At 45.3% G+C, this 25527-nt stretch overlaps 1 protein-coding gene across 3 annotated transcripts; it reads left to right on the top strand.

The window, feature by feature from the left end:
• Nucleotides 1-2: 2 nt before the first annotated feature.
• LOC115480999 (kelch-like protein 3) lies at nt 3-24401 on the top strand. Of its 3 annotated transcripts, none has more exons than XM_030219982.1 (5): nt 3-65; nt 1386-1495; nt 6947-7025; nt 17136-17363; nt 22595-24401. In XM_030219982.1, exons 2-5 carry the CDS (start codon nt 1417-1419, stop codon nt 24000-24002), a joined length of 1794 nt encoding a protein of 597 aa, XP_030075842.1. In that variant the 5' UTR covers nt 3-65; nt 1386-1416; the 3' UTR covers nt 24003-24401. The 3 variants fall into 3 exon arrangements, with proteins under 3 accessions (XP_030075842.1, XP_030075844.1, XP_030075843.1); XM_030219983.1 differs by having other exon boundaries at nt 59-76; XM_030219984.1 differs by lacking the exon at nt 17136-17363.
• The last annotated feature ends 1126 nt before the right edge of the window (nt 24402-25527 follow it).

Here is a 25527-nt window from a genome sequence, read left to right as displayed (position 1 = left end):
ATCGGAGGCTGGCGCAGGGATGACGTTGCAGCTCATCACTTACTGTACAGGTTGCGATCGAACAGGTATTTTATCGGTGGGTAGTAGCCAGAGAGGGGAAGCGCAGCGCTCTAGACAGTGTTAATAGTTATGAGGAGGGAGAGTTACGAGGTGTAATGTGGTGGGAGGACTTTTCAAAATGATTGGGAGTGCTAAACCTTAATGGAAATTAGCACTCCCTGGACACAAAGAGGCATATTTTCAAAGCACTTTGGGAGGCTAAGTTCCATAGGTTTCTATGGAACTTTGGGAGGCTAAGTGCTTTGAAAATGAGCCTCAAAGAGTTTGCTCAATGTTGGGGGTGCTTAGCACCCACAGACCTGGTTCCTGTGGGATGAACGATAAGAGTTGTTGTAATGTTGGGAAGGGGGAAATCATATAAGAAGGGAAGGATTTGGGATTTAGCTCACGCTGATTTCAGTTGTATCTCCAGGAGTTGCACTGGTACAGTAGGTATGTCTGTCAGTGGATATAGCTAGACAATTCCCGGAGAACGTGGTGAAGGCGGTTAGCTTAGCAGAGTTTAAAAAGGGGTTAGACGGTTTCCTAAAGGACAAGTCCATAAACCACAACTAAATGGACTTGGGAAAAATCCACAATTCCAGGAATAACATGTATAGAATGTTTGTATGTTTGGGAAGGTGGCCAGGTGCCCTTGGCCTGGATTGGCCGCTGTCGTGGACAGGATGCTGGGCTCGATGGACCTTTGGTCTTTTCCCAGTGTGGCATTACTTATGTACTTATATATGTACTAATCATTAGCTATTGGGAGTGATGGGAGCTGTCGTTACAATCTAGGGGGAAGACTTTTATAGCTAGAGAATTGTTACAGGGAGAGATGGGACTTGTTATATTCAGAGCGAGGTCATATAGCATGAACAGTGCTTCTCAACCCATTTCTCTGGGCAGCATACTCAGCCAGTCGGATTGTCAGGATATCATCGATGAAGATGCGTAAGATAGATATGCATACCAGAGACAGTTCATGCAAATATATGCTATGCATATTTGTTGTGGCTATTTTGAAAACCCGACTGGCTAGGTGTGCCCAGAAGACTGGGTTGAGAAGCACTATGCTAGAGAATTGTTAGTTAAAGGAGGTGATGGGACCTGTCTTTATATCCAGAGCAAAATCATATAGCTAGAGGATTGTCAGATATAGAAAGAGATGGGATCTGGCATCATATCCAGAGTGCAATCATATGGCTAGAGATTTGTTAGTTATAGGGGGTGATGGGACCTGCCGTTATATGGGGGTGGGGGGAAGAGGCCAAAAAAAGATGCTGGGCTGATTTATTCTTCATATTCCTTGTCTGAACCTGTTCTGATTTCTTCTCTCCCTTCAGGTCAGACAGCGGCTGTTCTTCAGAATAGGCCATGGACAGGAAGCTGGGCTGGGATGGGGTGGAGATGGCTGGAGATACCACCCAGACAGTGGGCGACTGTGTTGTTCATGGTTAGTATTAGGGAGCTGGATGTTTTGGTGCCTATGTGGCTTATTAAACAGTTTGGCGCTAATGAAGAGAGGGGAACCTGGGTGCTGGATTTCAAATAAACAAAGATGAAGATAAACCCTGAAATAGTTTACCAATGGATATGATAAGAGGCCAGAGAAGATCCGCCAGCAAGCGGAGAACTCAAACGCCCCACGGTAAAAACAGTAATGTACAAAAAGTGGAAGAGCGACCAAGGATGCCAGAAACTGGAGGATGTTCTTTAATAAAAAAACTTTATTGAAGGTTTGAAGACTCGACACAACGTCATGTTTCGGCCGTCAGGCCTGCATCAGGAGTCTGCTGTGCAGAATGCTGCAGAGCAATGATGGAGGAAGTCCTTTGGAGATCTTACAGCAGTCTCTTGCACGGAGTATTACTTTTTAAAGACTACTACATTACTTTTGAAGAACCATCCTCATTGCTATTCAGTAATACTCCGTGCAAGAGACTGCTGTAAGATCTCCAAAGGACTTCTGGCATCCTTGGTCGCTCTCCCACTTTTTGTACATTACTGATGATAGAGGCCAGTGCATTAATTGACTTCTGGCATGCTTTGGACAGTGATAAGAAAAGGGCTGAAGGATCAGGTAAAAGACTTATTGGAGGTTGACAAAGCAAAATGGTTTTGGGTGTTGTGTGCCTATCTATCTAAAATGAGCTGGGCTAACTGGATGTGCTACCTATTCCCTTAATAGGTTGCACCCAACACCCAAAACCATTTTGCCTTGTCACCCACCCCCATAGGGCAACCTCTTAAGGTTTTTTTTTTGTATTGTATGAACAATGTTAGCATCATATCTATGCTATTTGAATGTTAACAACATAAGAGCCATACTGGGTCAGACCAATCGGCCATCTAGCCCAGTATCCTGCTTCCAACAGTGGCCAATCCAACTCACAAGTACGTGGCAGAAACCCAATTGGTAGCAACATTTCATGCTACCAATCCCAGGGTGACTTCCCCCATGTCCATCTCAATAACAGACTGTGGACCTTTCTTCCAGGAACTTGTCCAAACCTTTTTGAAACCCAGATACACTAACCACTGTTACCACATCTTCTGGCAACGAGTTCCAGAGTTGAACTATTCTTTGAGTGAAAAAATATTTCCTCCTATTTGTTTTAAAAGTATTTTCATGTAATTTTTTTGAGTGTCCCTTGGTCTTTTTGAAATAATGAAAAATTGATTCACTTCTACCAGGATTTTATAGACCTCAATCATATCCACCCCCCCCCCCCCCAGTCATCTCTTTTCCAAGCTGGAGAGCCCTAATCTCTTTAGCCTTTCCTCGTATGGGAGGAGTTACATCCCCTTTATCATTTTGGTCTTGCTTATTTGAACCTTTTCTAATTCTGCTATATGTTTTTTGAGATATGACGACCAGAATTGAACTCAGTACTCAAGGTGAGATTGCACCATGGAGCGATACAGAGGCATTATAATATTCTTGGTCTTATTTTCATCCCTTTCCTAATAATTCCTAGCATCCTGTTTGCTTTTTTGGCTGCCGCCACACACTGGGCAGAGGATTTCAGCGTACTGTCTACAATGACACCTAGATCTTTTTCTTGAGTGCTGTCCCCTGAGGAAAGAGAGGGATGAGGGGAGATATGATTGAGGTCTACAAAATCCTGAGTGGTGTAGAATGAGTAGAAGTAAATCCATTTTTTATTCGTTCCAAAAGTACAAAGACTAGGAGACACTCAAGAAAGTTACATGGAAATACTTTTAAAAACTTGACAACTTTGAATAGTTTTGTGTCATCTGCAAATTTAATCACCTCACTCGTCATTCTGTTTTCCGATCATTTATAAATATGTTAAATAGCACCACTTCAGTATTCACTCTCCTCCATTGAGAAAAATGGCCATTTAACCCTACCCTCTGTTTTCTATCTAATAACCAGTTCCTAATCCACAGAAGGACATTGCCTCCTATCCCATAACTTTTTAATTTTCTCAGGAGTCTCTCATGAGGAACTTTGTTGAAAGCTTTCTGAAAATCCAGATACATTACATCAACCGGCTCACCTTTATCCACACATATATTTACACCATCAAAGAAATGAAGCAAATTGACGAGGCAAGACTTCCATTGGTGAACTCATGCTGAATCTGTCCCGTTAAAATCATGTTTGTCTATGTGTTCCATAATTTTATTCCTTATAATAGTTTCCACAATTTTGCCCTGGCACTGAAGTCAGGCTTACCGCTCTGTACATTCCCGGATCACCCCTAGAACCCTTTTTAAAAATCAGCGTTACATTGGCCACCTTCCAATTTTCAGGTACTATGGATTACAGGTTACAGATCACTAACAGATCTGGAATTTCATGTTTGAGTTCTTTCAGTACCCTGGGGTGTATGCTATCCGGTCCAGGTGATTTATCACTCTTTAACTTGTCAGTTTGGCTTAGTACCTCTTCCAGATTCACCAAGATTTCTTTCAGTTCTTCCGCATCGTCACCCTTGAAAACCATTTTCGGTACAGGTAGATCTCTTACATCTTCTTCCGTAAATATCGAAGCAAAGAATTCATTCATTCTCTCCGCTATGGCCTTGTCCTCCCTGAATGCCCCTTTTGCTCCTTCTTGATTTAACAGTCCCATGGATTCCGTCACAGGCTTTTTGCTTCTGATGTACCTGAGAAAGGTGTTACTGTGAGTTTTTGTCTCCATAGCAAGTTTTTCTTCATATTTTTTTTTTGTTACATTTGTACCCCGCGCTTTCCCAATCATGGCAGGCTCAATGCGGCTTACATATTATATACAGGTACTTATTTGTACCTGGGGCAATGGAGGGTTAAGTGACTTGCCCAGAGTCACAAGGAGCTGCCTGTGCAGGGAATCAAACTCAGTTCCTCAGTTCCCCAGGACCAAAGTCCACCACCCTAACCACTAGGCCACTCCTCCACTGTTGCTACTATTTGAGATTCTACATGGAATGTTGCTATTCCACTAGCAACATTCCATGTAGAAGTCGGCCCTTGCACATCACCAATGTGGCCACGCAGGCTTCTGCTTCTGTGAGTCTGACGTCCTGCACGTACGTGCAGGACGTCAGAATCACAGAAACAGAAGCCTGCGCAGCCTTCTACATGGAATGTGGAATGTTGCTAGTGGAATAGCAACATTCCATGTAGAATCTCCAATAGTAGCAACATTCCATGTAGAATCTCCAATAGTATCTATTTTATTTTTGTTACATTTGTACCCTGCGCTTTCCCACTCATGACAGGCTCAATGCGGCTTACATGGGGCAATGGAGGGTTAAGTGACTTGCCCAGAGTCACAAGGAGCTGCCTGTGCCTGAAGTGGGAATCGAACTCAGTTCCTCAGTTCCCCAGGACCAAAGTCCACCACCCTAACCACTAGGCCACTCCTCCACTGTTGCTACTATTTGAGATTCTACATGGAATGTTGCTATTCCACTAGCAACATTCCATGTAGAAGTCGGCCCTTGCACATCACCAATGTGGCCACGCAGGCTTCTGCTTCTGTGAGTCTGACGTCCTGCACATACGTGCAGGACGTCAGACTCACAGAAACAGAAGCCTGCGCAGCCTTCTACATGGAATGTGGAATGTTGCTAGTGGAATAGCAACATTCCATGTAGAATCTCCAATAGTAGCAACATTCCATGTAGAATCTCCAATAGTATCTATTTTATTTTTGTTACATTTGTACCCTGCGCTTTCCCACTCATGGCAGGCTCAATGCAGCTTACATGGGGCAGTGGAGGGTTAAGTGACTTGCCCAGAGTCACAAGGAGCTGCCTGTGCCTGAAGTGGGAATCGAACTCAGTTCCTCAGTTCCCCAGGACCAGAGTCCACCACCCTAACCACTCTCTTTTAGACTTCTTTATCAGTGCTTTGCATTTAGCTTGACATTGCTTTTGTTGCTTCTTATTTTCTTTATTTGGATCCTTTTTCCATTGTTTGACGATGCTTTTTTGGCTCCAATAGCCTCTTTCACTTCACCTTTTAACCATGCTGGTTGTCGTTTGCTTTTCTTTCCACCTTTGTTAATACATGGAATGCATCTGGTCTGGGCTTCCACGATGGAATTTTTAAGCAACACCCAGGCCTGATTTAAAGTCCCAGCCTTTGCGTCCGACCCTTTCAGCTTCTTTTTAACCATTTTCCTCATTTTATCAGTCACCTTTTTGAAAATTGAATGCTGCTACAGTAGACTTGTTTTAGTGACGTCACTCCTTATATCAGCTTAAATTTGATCACGTTATCACTGATATTCTAATTCAGAGCTTCCCAAATTGTGGGTTGGGACCCCAGATTGGGTCACAAAATGCCCATTTGAGCCATAACCTGGATAGGCTCTCCATAGGTGCATCACCTGTGTCTCTGGGGAGTTGCATGATTTTATTTGGCCATGATCGTGGGGTCACAGCCATATAATCATTTAACCGCGTTTTAAAATAATCATACAACAGATGACACCATAATAGGCAGCATGGAAGAATACATTAGAACAGTGTTTATCAAAGCGCTGTTAAATGATTATGTCTGGTGCTGTATCATGTTAGTCCTACTACTAGGATTCACTTTGTCATCTCCAAGTTTACCTCATTGATTGTATTTGATCATTTCACTATTGTTATGCTATTTACAAAATTGTCGGGCTGTACCTGATGCATGCTGCTTTGGATTAATCTCTTCATAAAGGGGGTTGTTAAAGCCCAATAAATAGAACTTTTTGCCAGAAATTACTGTTAAATTTTGTTTTAGTTGTGATGCTCTTTTTATTATGCCTCTTCATGAGGACAGTTTTAGGTTCGCCCTGAGCACCATCCCCTCCCCCCCAATTCTATACCTCGTGCACAAATTTATGCACCTTGGGTGGGCATTTGCAGGTGTAGGTTATAGGGTAGTAGCAGTTAGGCACAAAGGTTAATTGCCTAATTAGCTGCAAATTGGCACTAACAACCAATAATTGACAATTATTGCAGTTAATTTACACTAATTAGCGTTAATTTGTAGTTACCCACATAACTACACTTAGGTGTTAGTGTCTAAATTCTGTAGTGTGTAATTGTGAGAGGGGCAGGGGCGTGCCAAGCACTGAAACACACTAAAGTTTGAGAATGTTGTGAAGTTACGCATATCATAGAGCTAGTTTAAGTGCTCGCTCCTTAAGTTACGCACATAACTGCAGACTTACGCTAATACTTTTTTTCATGGCAATTATGCACTTAAGTGCTATTCGTGTTTAGTGCACATGCTTTAGGTACCTAACTTTAAGCTGCCTGCACAGAATTACCCCCATGTTTGCCTGCTGGGTATGCTGTAGCCCTTCTTCCTCAACACTGATGCAGAAGCAGTGGCCGACCTGCATTCAGGAAGGCCAATCAGATCCTTCATCCCCGACCTATGTCCAATGATTCTGTCTCTACAGGTTTAAAAGAGATGTACCGGGCACAGGTGCTGTGTGATGCCAGCATTATAGCTGAAGGAAGATGTTTCCCCTGTCATAGGTAGGTTTTTGCTTATATTCGTATGTCCTGCTCCTCATACAAGCAGGCTCTTGAATTTGCTAACACAATGAAATCATGCCTCTCAAACTGGCTCCTGTAAGTATCTGGTATTGGGTGGAGGGGGGGGGGGGAGTGAACAAATCTGGCAGCTGTTTCTTTCATTGTTTAAGAGAGAATAAATTGGACAACAGCCACAGACAGTAGGAAGCAGTATTTGATAGCACTGTATAATCCTGGTAGAGTTTTGCGGACTTTGGTCAAGAACTGCAAAGTTGGAATCAGCTGGACACTATACTATTTTCTTTATAGCTCCTTTTCAGTGGAATAATTTCCCTAGTGTCATTCCAGTAGAATTATCTGTCAAGATTTTAAAACTCAGCTCAGAACTTTATTGTTTAAACAGACTTATGATGAGGCACCAGGTTAGACGATGGGGGGGGGGGGGGGGGGGGGGGGGGCCGATATTCAGACTGTGGGAGTTAGACCAGCTAACTCCCGTGGTCGGCGCTAAGCCCGGATCTTCAATGCCCGGCAGTTTCCGGTGACCGGCATTGAATATCCATGTTATTTTTGGCCAGTTTGAAGCTAACCGGCTACGTCGATATTCAAATGTAGTCGGTTAGCCTCAGACCAGCCAAAGGTATTCCAGGGTTTGACGTGGCCAAATATGAAAAATCGGCGATATAATGGCTAGCCTCTAACCAGGGATATTCAGCAGGGGATAGCCAGTTAAGTGCTATTTAACCGGGCAGCAGCCATTTTGACCGGTTAAATAGCGCTGAATATCGGGCGGTGGGGATTTTCCTTGTTGATGCAAATGGAATAGAAACTGAATTATTATTTTATGTGTTTTAAATGTAAAGTTAATTTTGATAGTGATTGATATGTAATCTTTTATTTTTGATTCTTTTAATTGTACTTCTTTGGCCTGTAATATCAGTGAAGATAGTTATAGCAGATGTAAGTAAACTAAACTATTGGTTTTTGCATAGAACTTCACCCTGTGCTGAACTTGTCCCTTGGGTTTCTGCAACCTAAATAAGGTAAATTTGTATTTTTTTTTTTCATTGAATTTTAACTACCAAACTCTAGACCAGGTTTGTCCAACCTTGGTTCTTGAGGGCCACGATCCAGTCGGGTTTTCAGGATGTCCCCAAAGAATATGCATTTTGGAGTGCAGTGGCGTCATTGTTCCTGCTACTTGCTAGACGCTCACCCTGGGAATGTGACCAAGAACGTAGTTTAAAGAATTCAGTTAAACCCCTGAAGACTCATATAGTGAAACACGGACCAGTGTAGGGTTTGATGACACTACAAGTGGGGTGAAATAGGATATGCAGAGACGGACAGTGACGGAAGGAACTGCATTGTTGCTTGTTGGAGAAACTTTTGGAACTGGATATACGTTTATAGGTGATTTATGAAAAATTCGACCAGATGTGCGGGGTCTACACTAATTGGAAGAATCACATTGCTGGAAACATCAAGTGATGAATATTAAGGTGGAAGACGCAAGACTGTTCTAAGACAACATATTGAAGAATTATAGCTTGTGACGTTGGGAGTACTCATGTGATACTTGTTACCAACCTGGGGCATAGCTAGCTAGCCAGTTTTGGGTGGTTCTGAGCACAAGGTGGGGGGACATGGAACTCATCCTCCTTCCGGCTCTTCTCTCTTCACTCCACCCCTTCCCCCACATGCCTGCAACCCCAAAATATTAAATACCTTAGCTGGCAGGGATCCCCAAACCACGCCAGCTGAAGATTTCCTCCTCTTCGTGTGGCCAGCGCTCTTCCACATGGCAGCCGGCAGCACTTGCCTCAAGTTGATGCAGCTGCCGACAAGCTGTGCATGCTCAGTGCTTGTGCAAAGGGGCCGGTGTCAGTGTTGGGTCGAGAGAAGTACAACCAGCTGCTGGCTGCCCCAGGAAGAAGTCGTCAGCTGGTGGGGTTTAGGGATCCCCGTGAGCCACAGCAAGAGTGCCACAATTTGAGGTGGGCTGAGTCCACCTGTAGCTAAACCACTGTTACCAACATGGTTAATGTTAAAGAAGTTAGATAAGAGTGAGTAGTAACAAGTTATTGAATGTGCTCACATAGTGTGGATGACAGTAAAAATGGTGTTTGTGATTGTATGAATGGAGTGGATGAATATGAGTGTGGGATTAACGTTAAGTAAGTGAAGCTTTTGGTTTTATAAACAGCTTTATGACTTGTAATGTTCAATAAAGAATACATTGTTTTACAGATAGTAGTCTGGTAGTTACTTAGTGTGCAAAGAATAGCTATTTGCATGCACTGCCTCCATTGTATGCAAATAGATCTCATGCATATTCATTGGAGAAATCTTAAAAACCCAACCTGGCGAGGGCTGAGGTTGGACATTCCTTCTCTAGGTCGTTTCACCAGATCCACGTCATGTTTTCCATACCTTCCAGGGTGTCTAGTAAAGTACTAGAGTTGGCCTAACCATTAGGAAGTGCAGGTGGTTGCCTAGGGCAGCAGCTTTTGCGAGGCAGCAAGGAAAGTATTTGCAGCGAAAGGTAAACAGTAGACCTGACAGCCACACCAATTCAAAGAACCATCAGTAAATGCTTTTACCTGCAGGAAGGGTTGGCAGTTTTCAAATAGGAGGAGTAACCTAATGGCTGGAGAAGCAGGTTTCAGTTTATTTTTGATATAATGCAAATTATATAAAACTAGTAAAACATGCCCGTTTCTTGTGCAAATGAAACGGGCGCTAGAACGGTTTCCTTCCGAACCTCCCCCCCTCCCTACTCACCCCTTCGGCGTTCTGAAGGCACTGACCGCCATTGTTGCGGACCTCGGCACGCCACCTTCAATCTGCTGTTTTGTTGGTTGTGAAGCCACTGACGCCATTGCTCCGCCCTCGACGTCATAATGTTTGACGCGAGGGCGGGGCCCCAACACACTGGTTTTGGTGGCTTCACCACCACGAAGGCTTCGAAGCGGAAGGAAGTGCCCGGAGGGCCTGACAGTGATGTCAGTGTCCTCAGAACGTTGAGGGTGAGTTTTATTATATAAGATATACTTCTAAGACAAAACAAGACAAAAAAAACCCCCACACATAACAGGAACACACAGAAATCAGGCTGAGAACGTTCAAATCCCACTGTGGCTCCTTGAGACCTTGGACAAGTCATGTGATTTCCACCCCCCCCCCCCTTTGCCTCAGAAACAAACTTAGATTTTGAGCTCTCCAGAGACAGGGAAATACTTCCTGTACCCAAATGTAATTCACCTTGAGCTACAACTGAAAAAGGTGTGAGCCAAATCCATAGAGGGTGTGTGTGTAGTAAATACACAACACAGTTTAATATTTGAAAATATGTCTGGAAGGTGGGGAAGGGGTAGACAGTGGGTCTGAAGAGTTATTGGGAGGGAGGGTGTAAGCTGAGCGTTCATGTGGAGCACCCAATACCCTTACACTAGTCCTGGGCGTGCCTCAGAGATGATTCTTGAGGCTGTTTCTGTTTAATGTCTTGAGTAATACTGAGTTGAGTCTTGAGTTGGATAGAGGCAAATATTACCTCTATCCAACTAATATTATGATCTGCAATAGAGCCAGTGAGGTTGGCTTACTACACACGGCACCTATAATAACATTGACATAAGAAAATAAGAATAGCCTTACTGGGTCAGACCAATGGTCCATCTAGCCCAGTATCCTGCTTCCAACAGTGGCCAATCCAGGTCACAAGTACCTGACAGAAATCCAATTAGTAGCTATGTTCCATGCTACCTATCCGAGAGCAAGCAGTGGGTTCCACCATGTCTATCTCAATAACAAGAGTATGGAGTTTTCCTCCAGGAACTTGTCCAAACCTTTTTAAAACCCAGATACACTAACCACTGTTATAACATCCTCAGGCAACAAGTTCCAGAGGTTAACGAGTGAAAAAATATTTCCTCCTATTTGTTTTAAAAGTATTTCCATGTCTCCTGGTCTTTGTACTTTTTGAAAGAGTGAAAAATCAATTCACTTCTAACTTTTCTACACAACTCAGGATTTTACAGACCTCAATCATATCCCCTCTCAGCCATCTCTTTTCCAAGCTGGAGATCTTTAACTTCTTTAGCCTTTCTTCATATGGGAGGAGTTACATCCCCTTTATAATTTTGATTTATATTCTTTGAACCTTTTCTAATTCTGCTATATCTTTTTTGAGACACGGCAATCAGAATTGAACATAATATTCAAGGTGCAGTTGCAGCATGGAGTGATACAGAGGCATCATAATATTCTTGGTCTTATTTTGCATGCATTTCCTGATAATTCTTAGCATCCTGTTTGATTTTTTGGCCACCACCTCACACTGGATAGAAAATTTCAGCGTATTGTCTAAAGTGACACCTAGATCTTTTTCCTGAGTGCTGATGCCTAAGGTGGATCCTAGCATCAGGTAGCTATGATTCGGATTATTCTTCAATGTGCATCACTTTGCATTTGTCCACGTTAAGTTTCGTCTGCCATTTGGATGCCCAGTTTTCCATAATCATAATGTGCAATAGAGTGAACACTTGAAGGAGGAGACAGAATGGTGTAAGAAAGGTTGAGAAATGGTTGAATGTTTGGCAGTTACAGTTCAATGCAAAAAAACAAAAAATATATATATGCATTTGCAGTGCAGAAATCTGAGGGAGCAGTACACGATGTGGGATTGAGAATCTGATGTCCACAAATCAGGAGAGGGACCTTGGGGCAATAGTGCCTGATGACATCAAGGGAATGATGTGTATTATGGAAGCGCCAAAGGGATGCCTAGGGATATGCATAAACATTAAGAAGACCTGACCTGACCTAGAATATTGCATCGAATTCTAGAGGCCATACCTGTAAATGGATAAAGATGTTCATTAATTGATCTTATATGCTGTTATATTCAGCAATAGGCATTACAGGGATCACAGTTAGTCATGGTGAAAAGACAGTCCAGACAACAATCACAATAGTATACAGCCTACACCAAAAGTCCTGTGAAATGAATTTAAGGTCCCAAATATGTATCTTTTTAGATGAGAGGAAGGACAGGGTCATATTAGAGGGCCATATCAAAGGTACTACTTACAGTGGGGGAAATAAGTATTTGATCCCTTGCTGATTTTGTAAGTTTGCCCACTGACAAAGACATGAGCAGCCCATAATTGAAGGGTAGGTTATTGGTAACAGTGAGAGATAGCACATCACAAATTAAATCCGGAAAATCACATTGTGGAAAGTATATGAATTTATTTGCATTCTGCAGAGGGAAATAAGTATTTGATCCCCCACCAACCAGTAAGAGATCTGGCCCCTACAGACCAGGTAGATGCTCCAAATCAACTCGTTACCTGCATGACAGACAGCTGTCGGCAATGGTCACCTGTATGAAAGACACCTGTCCACAGACTCAGTGAATCAGTCAGACTCTAACCTCTACAAAATGGCCAAGAGCAAGGAGCTGTCTAAGGATGTCAGGGACAAGATCATACACCTGCACAAGGCTGGAATGGGCTACAAAACCATCAGTAAGACGCTGGGCGAGAAGGAGACAACTGTTGGTGCCATAGTAAGAAAATGGAAGAAGTACAAAATGACTGTCAATCGACAAAGATCTGGGGCTCCACGCAAAATCTCACCTCGTGGGGTATCCTTGATCATGAGGAAGGTTAGAAATCAGCCTACAACTACAAGGGGGGAACTTGTCAATGATCTCAAGGCAGCTGGGACCACTGTCACCACGAAAACCATTGGTAACACATTACGACATAACGGATTGCAATCCTGCAGTGCCCGCAAGGTCCCCCTGCTCCGGAAGGCACATGTGACGGCCCGTCTGAAGTTTGCCAGTGAACACCTGGATGATGCCGAGAGTGATTGGGAGAAGGTGCTGTGGTCAGATGAGACAAAAATTGAGCTCTTTGGCATGAACTCAACTCGCCGTGTTTGGAGGAAGAGAAATGCTGCCTATGACCCAAAGAACACCGTCCCCACTGTCAAGCATGGAGGTGGAAATGTTATGTTTTGGGGGTGTTTCTCTGCTAAGGGCACAGGACTACTTCACCGCATCAATGGGAGAATGGATGGGGCCATGTACCGTACAATTCTGAGTGACAACCTCCTTCCCTCCGCCAGGGCCTTAAAAATGGGTCGTGGCTGGGTCTTCCAGCACGACAATGACCCAAAACATACAGCCAAGGCAACAAAGGAGTGGCTCAGGAAGAAGCACATTAGGGTCATGGAGTGGCCTAGCCAGTCACCAGACCTTAATCCCATTGAAAACTTATGGAGGGAGCTGAAGCTGCGAGTTGCCAAGCGACAGCCCAGAACTCTTAATGATTTAGAGATGATCTGCAAAGAGGAGTGGACCAAAATTCCTCCTGACATGTGTGCAAACCTCATCATCAACTACAGAAGACGTCTGACCGCTGTGCTTGCCAACAAGGGTTTTGCCACCAAGTATTAGGTCTTGTTTGCCAGAGGGATTAAATACTTATTTCCCTCTGCAGAATGCAAATAAATTCATATACTTTCCAGAATGTGATTTTCCGGATTTAATTTGTGATGTGCTATCTCTCACTGTTACCAATAACCTACCCTTCAATTATGGGCTGCTCATGTCTTTGTCAGTGGGCAAACTTACAAAATCAGCAAGGGATCAAATACTTATTTCCCCCACTGTATGTGATCACTCCTAGCCTCCTGGGATTGCATTGGCTTTCTGACTCCTATAATCTGAGTATATGTTATGGATTTTTAAGGCCATGAGAAGTGGTATCTCTCTGGTCTCATATGTAGCCAGATAATCATGTTGGTATCACTGAGGGTCATAGCCAGACCTCTTTTTTTTCCTGGGGGGGGGAGGGCGCAGCAGCAAGCATTTCCTTTGCCCCCCCCCCCCCCCACCCCATCGCCGATCATACCTTTGCAGCTGGAGCTTCTCTGCCAGAGTCCCCGCTGGTGCTGCAGAAGCAGTGAGAAAACTGGCAGAATGCTCCAGCCTTTCACGTCGGCACTTCTGCACATGCTCAGTTCAAATGAGGTGAGTATGCATATAAGTGCTGGCATGGGTGGCTAGAGCATGCTGCCGGCTTTCTTGCTGCTTTTGCAGCACTACTACTACTACTACTATTTAGCATTTCTATAGCGCTACAAGGCATACGCAGCGCTGCACAAAAATAGAAGAAAGACAGTCCCTGCTCAAAGAGCTTACAATCTAATAGACAAAAAATAAATAAAGTAAGCAAATCAAATCAATTAATGTGAACGGGAAGGAAGAGAGGAGGGTAGGTGGAGGCGAGTGGTTACAAGTGGTTGCGAGTCGAAAGCAATGTTAAAGAGGTGGGCTTTCAGTCTAGATTTAAAGGTGGCCAAGGATGGGGCAAGACGTAGGGGCTCAGGAAGTTTATTCCAGGCGTAGGGTGCAGCGAGACAGAAGGCGCAAAGTCTGGAGTTGGCAGTAGTGGAGAAGGGAACAGATAAGAAGGATTTATCCATGGAGCGGAGTGCACGGGAAGGGGTGTAGGGAAGGACGAGTGTGGAGAGATACTGAGGAGCAGCAGAGTGAATACATTTATAGGTTAGTAGAAGAAGTTTGAACAGGATGCGAAAACGGATAGGGAGCCAGTGAAGGGTCTTGAGGAGAGGGGTAGTATGAGTAAAGCGACCCTGGTGGAAGATGAGACGGGCAGCAGAGTTTTGAACCGACTGGAGAGGGAGAGGTGACTAAGTGGGAGGCCAGCAAGAAGCAGATTGCAGTAGTCTAAACGAGAGGTGACAAGGGTGTGGATGAGGGTTTTGGTAGAGTGCTCGGAAAGAAAGGGGCGGATTTTACGGATGTTGTAAAGAAAGAAACGACAGGTCTTGGCGGTCTGCTGGATATGAGCAGAGAAGGAGAGAGAAGAGTCAAAGATGACCCCAAGGTTTCGAGCTGAGGAGACAGGGAGAATGAGAGAGCCATCAACAGAAATAGAAAACGGGGGGAGCGGGGAGGTGGGTTTGGGGGGGAAAATGAGAAGCTCGGTTTTGGTCATATTTAATTTCAGGTGGCGTTGAGACATCCAGGCAGCAATGTCAGACAAGCACGCTGAAACTTTGCTTTGGATGCAAGGTGAGATATCAGGGGTAGAAAGGTAGATTTGGGAGTCATCAGCATAGAGATGGTAGGAAAAGCCATGGGATGAGATTAATGAACCAAGGGAAGAAGTGTAGATAGAAAAGAGGAGGGGACCAAGAACAGAACCCTGAGGTACGCCGACAGGCAGAGGGATAGAAGTAGAAGAGGATCCACCAGAGTGAACACTAAAGGTGCGGAGGGAGAGGTAGGAAGAGAACCAGGAAAGGACAGAGCCCTGGAATCCAAGTGAGGACAGGGTATCGAGAAGTATGCTGTGATCGACAGTGTCAAAGGCAGCGGAAAGATCAAGAAGAATGAGGATGGAATATTGACCTCTGGATTTAGCCAGTAATAGGTCATTGGAGACTTTAGTAAGCGCAGTTTCGGTTGAGTGGAGAGGGCGAAAACCAGATTGTAATGGGTCAAGAATAGCATGTGAGGAGAGAAAATCAAGGCAGCGGCGGTGAACAGAAAAGGAAGGAGTGAGATGGGTCGGTAATTAGAGGGACAAGTAGGGTCAAGTGAAGGCTTCTTAAGTAGAGGTGTGACCACAGCATGTTTAAAGGCAGCAGGCACAGTCGCAGTGGAAAGTGAGAGGTTGAGAATGTGACAGATAAAAGGAATAAGAGTAGGAGAGATGGCATTAAGAAGGTGGGTGGGAATGGGATCAGAGGAACAGGTGGTACATTTTGAGGAAGAAAGGAGAAGTGTAGTTTCCTCAATAGTAACTTCAGTAAAGGAGGAAAGGGAATGAGGGGAAGGAGAGAGAGGGGAACGGACTAGTGGAGGGAGAGCTGGTGAGGTAGAGAAAGCAAGGTTTATCTTTTGAATCTTGTTGTGAAAGAATTCAGCAAGGGTCTGAGGAGATAATGAAGGGGGAGTTGGGGGAGGGGGCACCTTGAGGAGAGAGTTCAATGTGGTGAAGAGAAGTCGAGGATTAGAGCCAAGAGAGTTGGTCAGTTGGATATAATAATCCTGTTTGGCACGTAAAAGAGCAGATTGGAAGGAGGTCAGCATGAACTTAAAGTGCAAGAAATCAGCAAGGGCACGAGATTTCCGCCAGAGGCGTTCGGCGGAGCGGGTACAGGAACGTAGGTAGCAGATATTAGAAGTCAGCCAAGGTTGGGGTTTTGTACGCCTTACAGGGCGGGTCATCAAAGGTGCAAGAATGTCTAAGGCAGAGGATAGAGTATTGTTGTAAGAAGAAACAGCCTCGTTGACAGACGTGGATGGTGCCACAGTAGAGAGGAGGTTTGAAACATGGGAGGATAGAGATGAAGGGTCAATATCGTGAAGATTCCTAGATAAATTAGGCGGAGGCTTGGGCCATGAATCTTTGGCTGGCAGGACTTGAGCTTCTCTGCCAGCCATAAATCTAGTGCAATTTTTGAAGAGAGTGTAGGTCCCTCATGCCCCTGTGGCTATGCCACCATTGTCAACTGGTTTTGTTTGAGGCTCTTTCATAAAAGGAGGTGTGCTGTTAGTTGGTGCCCATCCCCATGTGTGGAATGCTTTGCCTCTTTCATTGTATATAGAGATGAACCTGTTAAATAAAAAAAAAAAAGTCCTCATTTCTAATTTATTACATTTTCAAAGAACTTATAAACAAAGCATGAGTCAAGGTCATATTTCAACAGTTTAGTACACTTTTAAAAACAGTCCCTTTTTCTGAGGCATTTGAGTCCGCTTGCTGTGTGCTTTTCCTTTTGTGATTTCTGATATTCAGCTATAACTTTCTTAGTATCAATAATGTATTAAAAAGTAAACTTTCAGAGGAAAGAATGCTTTTGAACAAGAGGCTCCAAGGGACAGACTGAGAAAGTGATATATGTGTGGCATGACCTCTTGGGAGAGGCAGCAGAGACAAACAATGATATAATGCAAGAAAGCACTGGCTTAGTACGAGATTCCTGGCTCAGCAGAAGTGAGAGAAAAGCCAAAGTTCAACTGGCGTATATACGCCCTTGAAATTCTCTGTGCTTTCTATGCAGGGTTGTGGTGGCAGCAGTCAGCCCGTACTTCCAAGCCATGTTCAGTAGTCCCCTGAAGGAATCCCTGGATGGAGTTGTTCAGCTTCAGGATGTTTCTCCATCTGTTATCCAGAATGTGCTGACCTACATTTACACAGGGCAGGTGGTGCTGACCCTGGATACAGCAGAGCAACTTTTCTCTACTGCCAGCCGACTGCAGATAATCCCACTGCTGGATCACTGTTGCAGGTGACAGCAAACATATATTAACTAAGATCCAGTGCTTTTTCTACCTGAATGTACGAGGATAGATACTCCACAAAATGTAGAACAAGCAATGAAAACCATATTTGTGTCAGGTTCCCTCAATTTCTGGACTATATTCATACTGATGTCACCCCATCCCCCTTCCCCTCTGAAAACAAATTATTGACACAACTGGTGAGTTAAAACTAATGAATAGAACAGCTCCCATTTTCTTCTTGCTTTCCCACCTGTGCTTTGGGGGGGGGGGGGGGGGGGGGGGTTAATTCCTTCACCATATGTAACACCATCAGTTTTCTAAGTCTTTGTAGACTTCCTCTTAAGCTAGATAGATCTAGTTAGACTGGAGCAGACTTCAGTAGCAACTCCAGTAGTAGAAAATTAAGCAAGGGCTGGGCAGACTACAGTCTGCGCCCTGAAAATGACACGGACCGGTCAAGATCAAGTATGCATACGTTATCAAATATATTTTCCACCCCAATATTCAAAATCATTTAACCGGGGTATTTAGCTGGCTATCCAGCGATACTCCGCGGGAGATAGCTGGCTGTCTTCCGTTAAAAAATTTCTGGTTAGCTGATAGCCAGTTATATCATGCAATATAACCAGCTATCCACAGAGTTTTAGTGTGGGTTTGGCGGCCATTTTTAGCCTTCCGTATCCCAGGACTATCATTGGCTGGTTTAACTTAACTGGCCAATGCCGAATACCGGCTTGGTCGGTTAAGTTCAAACCAGCCAAAAATAAACTGGATATTCAATGCCAATCACCGGAAACTGCCCGGCCTTGAATATCCAGTATTACCACCAACTGCGGGAGTTAGCAGGGCTAACTCCCATGGTCTGAATATCAGCTCCTACGAATTTATCTTGTTGGGCAGACTGGATGGACCATGAAGGTCTTTATGTGTTATAATCTACTAGCCGTTAAGCCCGTTAAAACGGGCGAGTTTTTTTTAATTTCACCTCCATGTGTAGCAAGTCTGCTCTGTCCCCTGTCCTCCCCCCATGTCCAGCAACCCTCCTCTGTCCTCTTCCCTCACCCCATGTCAAGCCACAGTCCTCTGTTCCCTGCCCTCCCAAAGAGACAGTGAGTGTGAGAGTGAGCAGCTAGTGTGTGTGTGCTTGGGTGTCTCTGTGTGTGTGTGTGTGAGTGAGTGAGTGAATGAGAGAGAGTGTGTGAGTGAGTGAGAGAGAGTGCTTGTGAGCTACTACTACTACTACTACTTAACATTTCTAGAGCGCTACTAGGGTTACGCAGCGCTGTACAATTTAACAAAGAGAGACAGTCCCTGCTCAAAGAGCTTACAATCTAATAGACAAGTGAACGGTCGGTCCGATAGGGGCAGTCAAATTGGGGCATTCTGGATTCACTGAACGGTAAGGGTTAGGTGCCGAACGCAGCATTGAAGAGGTGGGCTTTAAGCAAAGACTTGAAGACGGGCAGGGAGGGGGCTTGGCGTAAGGGTTCAGGAAGGTTGTTCCAAGCATAGGGTGAGGCGAGGCAGAATGAGCGGAGCCTGGAGTTGGCGGTGGTGGAGAAGGGTACTGAGAGGAGGGATTTATCCTGTGAACGGAGGTTACGGGCGGGAACGTAAGGGGAGATGAGGGTAGAGAGGTAGTGAGGGGCAGCAGACTGAGTGCATTTGTAGGTAAGAAGGAGAAGCTTTAATTGAATGCGGTATCTGATCGGAAGCCAGTGAAGTGACCTGAGGAGAGGGGTGATATGAGTATATCGGTTCTGGCGGAATATGAGACGTGCAGCAGAGTTCTGAACAGACTGAAGGGGGGATAGATGGCTAAGTGGGAGGCCGGTGAGGAGTAAGTTGCAGTAGTCCAGGCGAGAGGTAATGAGAGCGTGGACGAGAGTTCGGGTGGTGTGTTCAGAGAGGAAAGGGCGAATTTTGCTGATGTTAAAGAGGAAGAAGCGACAGGTCTTGGCTATCTGCTGGATATGCGCAGAGAAGGAGAGAGAGGAGTCAAAGATGACTCCGAGGTTGCGGGCAGATGAGACGGGGAGGATGAGGGTGTTATCAACTGAGATAGAAAGTGGAGGAAGAGGAGAAGTGGGTTTTGGTGGAAAGACGATAAGCTCGGTCTTGGACATGTTCAGTTTCAGGTGGCGGTTGGACATCCAGGCAGCAATGTCGGATAAGCAGGCCGATACCTTTGCCTGGGTCTCCGCGGTGATGTCTGGTGTGGAGAGATACAGTTGGGTGTCATCAGCATAGAGATGATACTGGAAACCATGAGATGAGATCAGGGAGCCCAGGGAAGAGGTGTAGATTGAGAAGAGAAGGGGTCCAAGGACCAATCCCTGGGGAACACCAACAGATAAGGGGATGGGGGTGGAGGAAGATCCATGAGAGTGAACTTTGAAGGTGCGGTGGGAGAGATAGGAGGAGAACCAGGAGAGGACAGAGCCCTGGAACCCAAATGAGGACAGTGTGGCAAGAAGTAAGTCATGATTGACAGTGTCAAAAGCGGCGGATAGATCCAGGAGGATGAGGATGGAGTAGTGGCCTCTGGATTTGGCAAGGAACAGGTCATTACAGACTTTAGAAAGTGCTGTTTCTGTCGAGTGAAGAGGGCGAAAACCGGATTGAAGCGGTTTAGAGCTGTTAGTACTCCCTGTCTCAGTGGAGGTTCAGTGTCTCCTTGTAGTCAGTTGTTGGAGCTGTGTGTCAGTGGAGGTTCAGTGTCTCCCTGTAGTCAGTTGTTGGAGCTGTGTGTCAGTGGAAGTTCAGTGTCTCCTTGTAGTCAGTTGTTGCAGCTGTGTGAAAGTGGAGGTTCAGTGTCTCCTTGTAGGCAGTTGTTGGAGCTGTGTGGCAGTGGAGGTTCAGTGTCTCCTGTGTGGCAGTGGAGGTTCAGTGTCTCCTTGTAGTCAGTTGTTGGAGCTGTGTGGCAGTGGAGGTTCAGTGTCTCCTTGTAGTCAGTTGTTGGAGCTTTGTGGCAGTGGAGGTTCAGTGTCTCCTTGTAGTCAGTTGTTAGAGCTGTGTGTCAGTGGAGGTTCAGTGTCTCCTTGTAGTCAGTTGTTGGAGCTGTGTGTCAGTGGAGGTTCAGTGTCTCCTTGTAGTCAGTTGTTGGAGCTGTGTGGCAGTGGAGGTTCAGTGTCTCCTTGTAGTCAGTTGTTGGAGCTGTGTGGCAGTGGAGGTTCAGTGTCTCCTTGTAGTCAGTTGTTGGAGCTGTGTGTCAGTGGAGGTTGTGTCTCCTTGTAGTCAGTTGTTGGAGCTGTGTGGCAGTGGAGGTTCAGTGTCTCCTTTTAGGCAGTTGTAGAGCAGTTTGAAACACAGGCTCATTTTTCAGTCGTGTGCCGGTCTCCCTCCCCCCTTCCCCCTCCCCGCATACATGTTGTTGTTCCGCCCCTTCTGCTGACTCCTGCTGTTCAGTGAGCCAAAGGGGCGGGACAGCTATGTCTTTGCTTCATGCGGCAAAGCAGGACTTGTGTGTGTGTGTGTGTGCTGTGAGTGAATGCACCTGTTTACCTTTTTCTGTTGGCCCCAGAACGTTTTTTGATCCCTGCTTGGTTTCTGCTGTGGGTTTTTTTAGTTGCCTCGGCCACTTCGTCGTTCCTGCTGTGCCCTTGTACATGGTGGTTCTCTTCTCCATCCTCCCTCCCCCATTGATGTCCACGCCCCCTCCTTCCCTCCCTATTGGCTGCATTACGTCCTCCTCCGATTTCCACGCCCCCTCCCTATTGGCTGCATTACATCTTCCTCCGTTTTCCACGCCTCCTCCCCTCCCTATTGGCTGCATTACGTCCTCCTCCAATTTCCACGCCCCCTCCTTCCCTCCCTATTGGCTGCATTATGTCCTCCGATTTCCACGCCCCCTCCTTCCCTCCCTATTGGCTGCATTACGTCCTCTTCCGTTTTCCACGCCCCTCCCCTCCCTATTGGCTGCATTACGTCCTCCTCCAATTTCCACGCCCCCTCCTTCCCTCCCTATTGGCTGCATTACGTTCGGTACAGGAGCTGCTGGTGGAGGCGGGGTTTGGAGTGTTGCTCCTTGAATGTTCGGTCTCTACTGCGCATTTGCGGTGAGTACGGTCACTCGCAATTTATATAATCTATGTTACTACTAGCCGTTGAGCCCGTTAAAACGGGCTGGTGGGTCGCATCCCCCCTCCCCCCGAGTTCACCGCCCCTCCACGCAGCCCGTCTCTTCGCTATTCAACTTACATCTCCGCAGCAGGCAGAGATCAGCTAAGCTCCCGTCGGCCTTCCTTCTCTGTGTCCCGCCCTCGTGTGACGTAACGTCAGCGAGGGCGGGACACAGGCAGGGAAGGAAGGCCAACGGCAGCTCCGCTGATCTGCCTGCTGTGGAGATGTAAGTTGAATAGCGAAGAGACGGCCAGGTGGAGGGGTGGCGGCAGCAGCGGCGACTCTGGGGGGGGGGGGTGTACCAGTGGTGGCGACCTCGGGGGGGGGGGGTAGCAGTGGCGACCTCGGCATTTGCGAGTGAGTACGGTTTGATAGTAGGGCTGCATATCAATCATGGTTAATGCGCCATTTACTAGCTGCAATGAAAAAAATTAATCGCAGCTAATAAAATTAATCATCCCATCCCTGTCAGAGGCACGGTTGGCATCTCTCCCTGCCCTTCTCTTCCTCGCCTGCTCCTGTGTACCTTCAAAGTTGCTTATGGACATTGCTGTGTTGCCGCTGCTCTCTGTGCTGCCTGTTCCGGAGGCTCCTCCTAACCTATCCTACCCTCTTTTGACACAGGCAGCATATAGACAGTGCTGCGTTGCCATTGTTCTTAAAACTACTTTGAAGGTACAGGGGAGTGGGTAAGGGAAGGAAGTCCAGGGAGAAATGCTGATCACGCTGCTGATGGGTGGGGACAGAGGGGAGGCAGATGCACACAGAGCAGAAATAAGATGCTGGCAGGCTAGACCGGGGGAGGGGGGGTGAAAGGAGGGAAGAGAGAAGGATAGAAGCTGGACACAGGGAGGGAACAATGTTGGATCAGGAGGGAGAGTTGAACATAGGACAAAAATAAGATGTTGGCAGGCTGGACACCATGATTAACTGCAATTTTAAAAATGTAATTGCAATTAAAAATTATAATCAAAATGCAGCCCTATCCTGTAGACAGTTCTTAAGAATGGAGGTTCGCTTCTGTAGTGCATCATTGTACTAGTGGATATGGATATAGTTGAAGGTGATCAAGGATGACACTTTGTTGTTGTTTTTTTTGTTTTTTTTTTTACAGATTTTTAATGAACATTCTTTCTCTAAAGAATTGTCTTGGGATTTACACATTGGCCTTTGCACACAATAAACAAGATTTGCTCCAGGCAGCATTGCCCTATATCAGCCACAACCTTAGCCAACTCTCTGAAGAGGAAGCCTTCCATCATCTGGATCTTCAGACTTTGATCAGTATCATTGCCTCAGACAGTCTAATAGTTTCTTCTGAACTGGCCGTTTACCGAGCCGCACATTGCTGGTGGAACTGTCAGCCTGAAGACCGCCGCCCATGCTTCAGAGAACTAATGCAATACATCCGCATACCACTTCTTACCTCGAGAGAGCTTTCCGAGGTGAAGGAAGATATGTCAGATGCGACGGATGATGAAATAGCTATGTTACACACAAGTAAGGAAGAGAGGTCCCAACGAAGCTTACCACCTCTGAGGCAGGGAATGTACTGTGAAAAAATCGCATGTGTGGACCTACAGGTACGTGAGGATCCTAACTTGAGGGACCAGGATTTCTATGTGGATTGTTACGATCCCCTCTCAGGGGAATGGGAAAGGTTGGCAGCCTTAAAATCTCTGATGTGCCCTGGGTGTTTGGCTATAGGAAATATGTTATACATAGCTGGAGGTACGCATCAAGACGATTCCATTTCAGATACACTCCATGAATACAACTCTGTTACAAACAAGTGGCTTCAGTTGGCGTCCATGTCTGTGCCCCGTTCCATGCATGGATTTCTGACTTGTAAGCAAAAGCTTTTTGCCATTGGAGGCTGGAATGGCAGCTCTCTGCTAGCTATCGCAGAATGTTTTGACTTGAAACAAAGGGAATGGACTCCCATTTCTAGACTGCCTTTGGCACTCCAGCTATTTTCCTCTGCAGTGCTGAAGAGCAAATTGTACCTAATTGGGGGAGAGACACTGGAAGATGGACACCACCAAAACCATCAGGGACTTCTGATTTACGATACCGAATCGGATACTTGGGCTCAGCTCCCCTTAGGTATCGTCTCTATCTCTGCAGGTGCCGTTGCTACGGATAATGGGATCTACGTCATTGGTGGCTACTGCCTCGGCAAACCCCGACCCAGATCCCAGAACCCGTTTGTCACACCAGAGCTCTGTGCCACTGCAAGATGCTTTTTTATCAAGGAGGATGGCGGCATCGGTAAGGACAGCGTAATTCCACCACTACCAGAGAAAATTGCTGCTGCAGGCGTGGTGAGGTGGAAGAGGAGGGTTTATGTGTTTGGAGGGGAAAATGGTTTCAGATTTTATAAGGCTATTTATTACTGGGAACCTGGAGACAATAGCTGGACTAAATGCCGAGCAAAGCTCCCCATTTCCTACGGTGGAGTCAGTCAGTTTGGATGTACAACGCTCAATGTGCCCAATCCACACATCCGCTCACTGATCTAGAGCAAAATGTAGGTATGCATTAGGTCATGGCCTGCACCCAAAAAGACCTGAACCTACCAGGACCCTAACCATAAAGTTCATGGCATTTATATGAAACATTCATTATAACTTTGCCAAGATAACTTGTTAAGAACCAGCTATACCCAAACGAAGGTGAGGAAGAAATATTACAGCAAAGTCTTTTTTTTCTATATTTATTATTTTCACCCTTTTATCAGATCAAGACTTGTGCAATTTTTGGATTTTGATCATTATACAATAGGGGACATTAGATTTTGGGCTTTAGCTCATACCTTTTCTATACACCACTGTGATCTTGTATAAAGCCAGGCGGTTATAGCAAATTAAATAAACTGCAAACTTTTTAGTAATAGCTCAAGATTTGTGAGTGAAGGTACATTCAGGTACAGCGATGTGAAAATGTTTGGAGGAGATAGTACCATGAATGGAGGGGGGAAGAGATGGAGACTAGAGCCGGTGGTGGGAGGCGGGGCTGGTGGTTGGGAGGCGGGGATAGTGCTGGGCAGACTTATACGGTCTGTGCCAGAGCCAGTGGTGGGAGGTGGGACTGGTGGTTTGGAGGCGGGGATAGTGCTGGGCAGACTTATACGGTCTATGCCCTGAATAGGACAGGTACAAATCAAGGTAGGGTATATACAAAAAGTAGGACATATGAGTTTATCTTGTTGGGCAGACTGGATGGACCGTGGAGGTCTTTTTTTGCCGTCATCTACTATGTTACTATGTAGATAGATTTGAGGAGTCGTCAAAATAGAAGAAAGTTGAATGAGAGATGGATATAGCACAGGAAGTGAAGGAGGAGAAACAAAATAATGAAGACAGGAGCCTCTGGAAAGAGTTCACAGCACAGAACTGGGATGATTACAAAGATAAAATCACCAGACAAGGGTAAGAAAAATGATTTTATTTCTATTTTAGTAATAGAAATGTCAGTAACATAGTAGATGATGGCAGATAAAGACCTGTATGGTCAAGCCAGTCTGCTACACAAGATACATATATGATATGATATATTATATGTAAGAAACTAAATAGAAAAAAGCTCTCTCATTTGATTCTATTAAATAGGGAGCTTTCCAACATCATAATAAATTTTACCAAAATGAAACCTCACGAGTCCAGGTGACCTACAGAGATGGTCTAACCCTTAATGGACTCATCATCATAGGTTCCCAACCTGCCTCCGAAAACAGCCTCAGTGTAAAAAAAACTCCAATCTTCAGAAAAAAAACACTGTGGCAAAAAACAGAGGATATTATATAGTGGAAAAGATCCCTAACTATAGAATGTGCAAAACGAACTGGAAGGATTAACAAACGCCAATGTTCAAAAGTATTGGTGCACCCATAAATGAGGAAAAAAAGGAAAAAAAAGCATTTAGCGTAAGCCCTGGAATGACACAGATTAAATCAAATAACAAAAAATGATATCCTTGCAAAATACTGATGTCCTCAAAGAATTGATATTAATAGGAGGAAAAAAACTCAAATTGTAAGGGAACACT

This window comes from Microcaecilia unicolor, chromosome 11 (genome assembly GCF_901765095.1).
Source record: "Microcaecilia unicolor chromosome 11, aMicUni1.1, whole genome shotgun sequence".
Taxonomy (NCBI): Eukaryota; Metazoa; Chordata; class Amphibia; order Gymnophiona; family Siphonopidae; genus Microcaecilia; species Microcaecilia unicolor.
The sequence above is the reverse complement of the archived record's forward strand: the minus strand, read 5'-3'. Positions and strand labels throughout refer to the sequence as shown.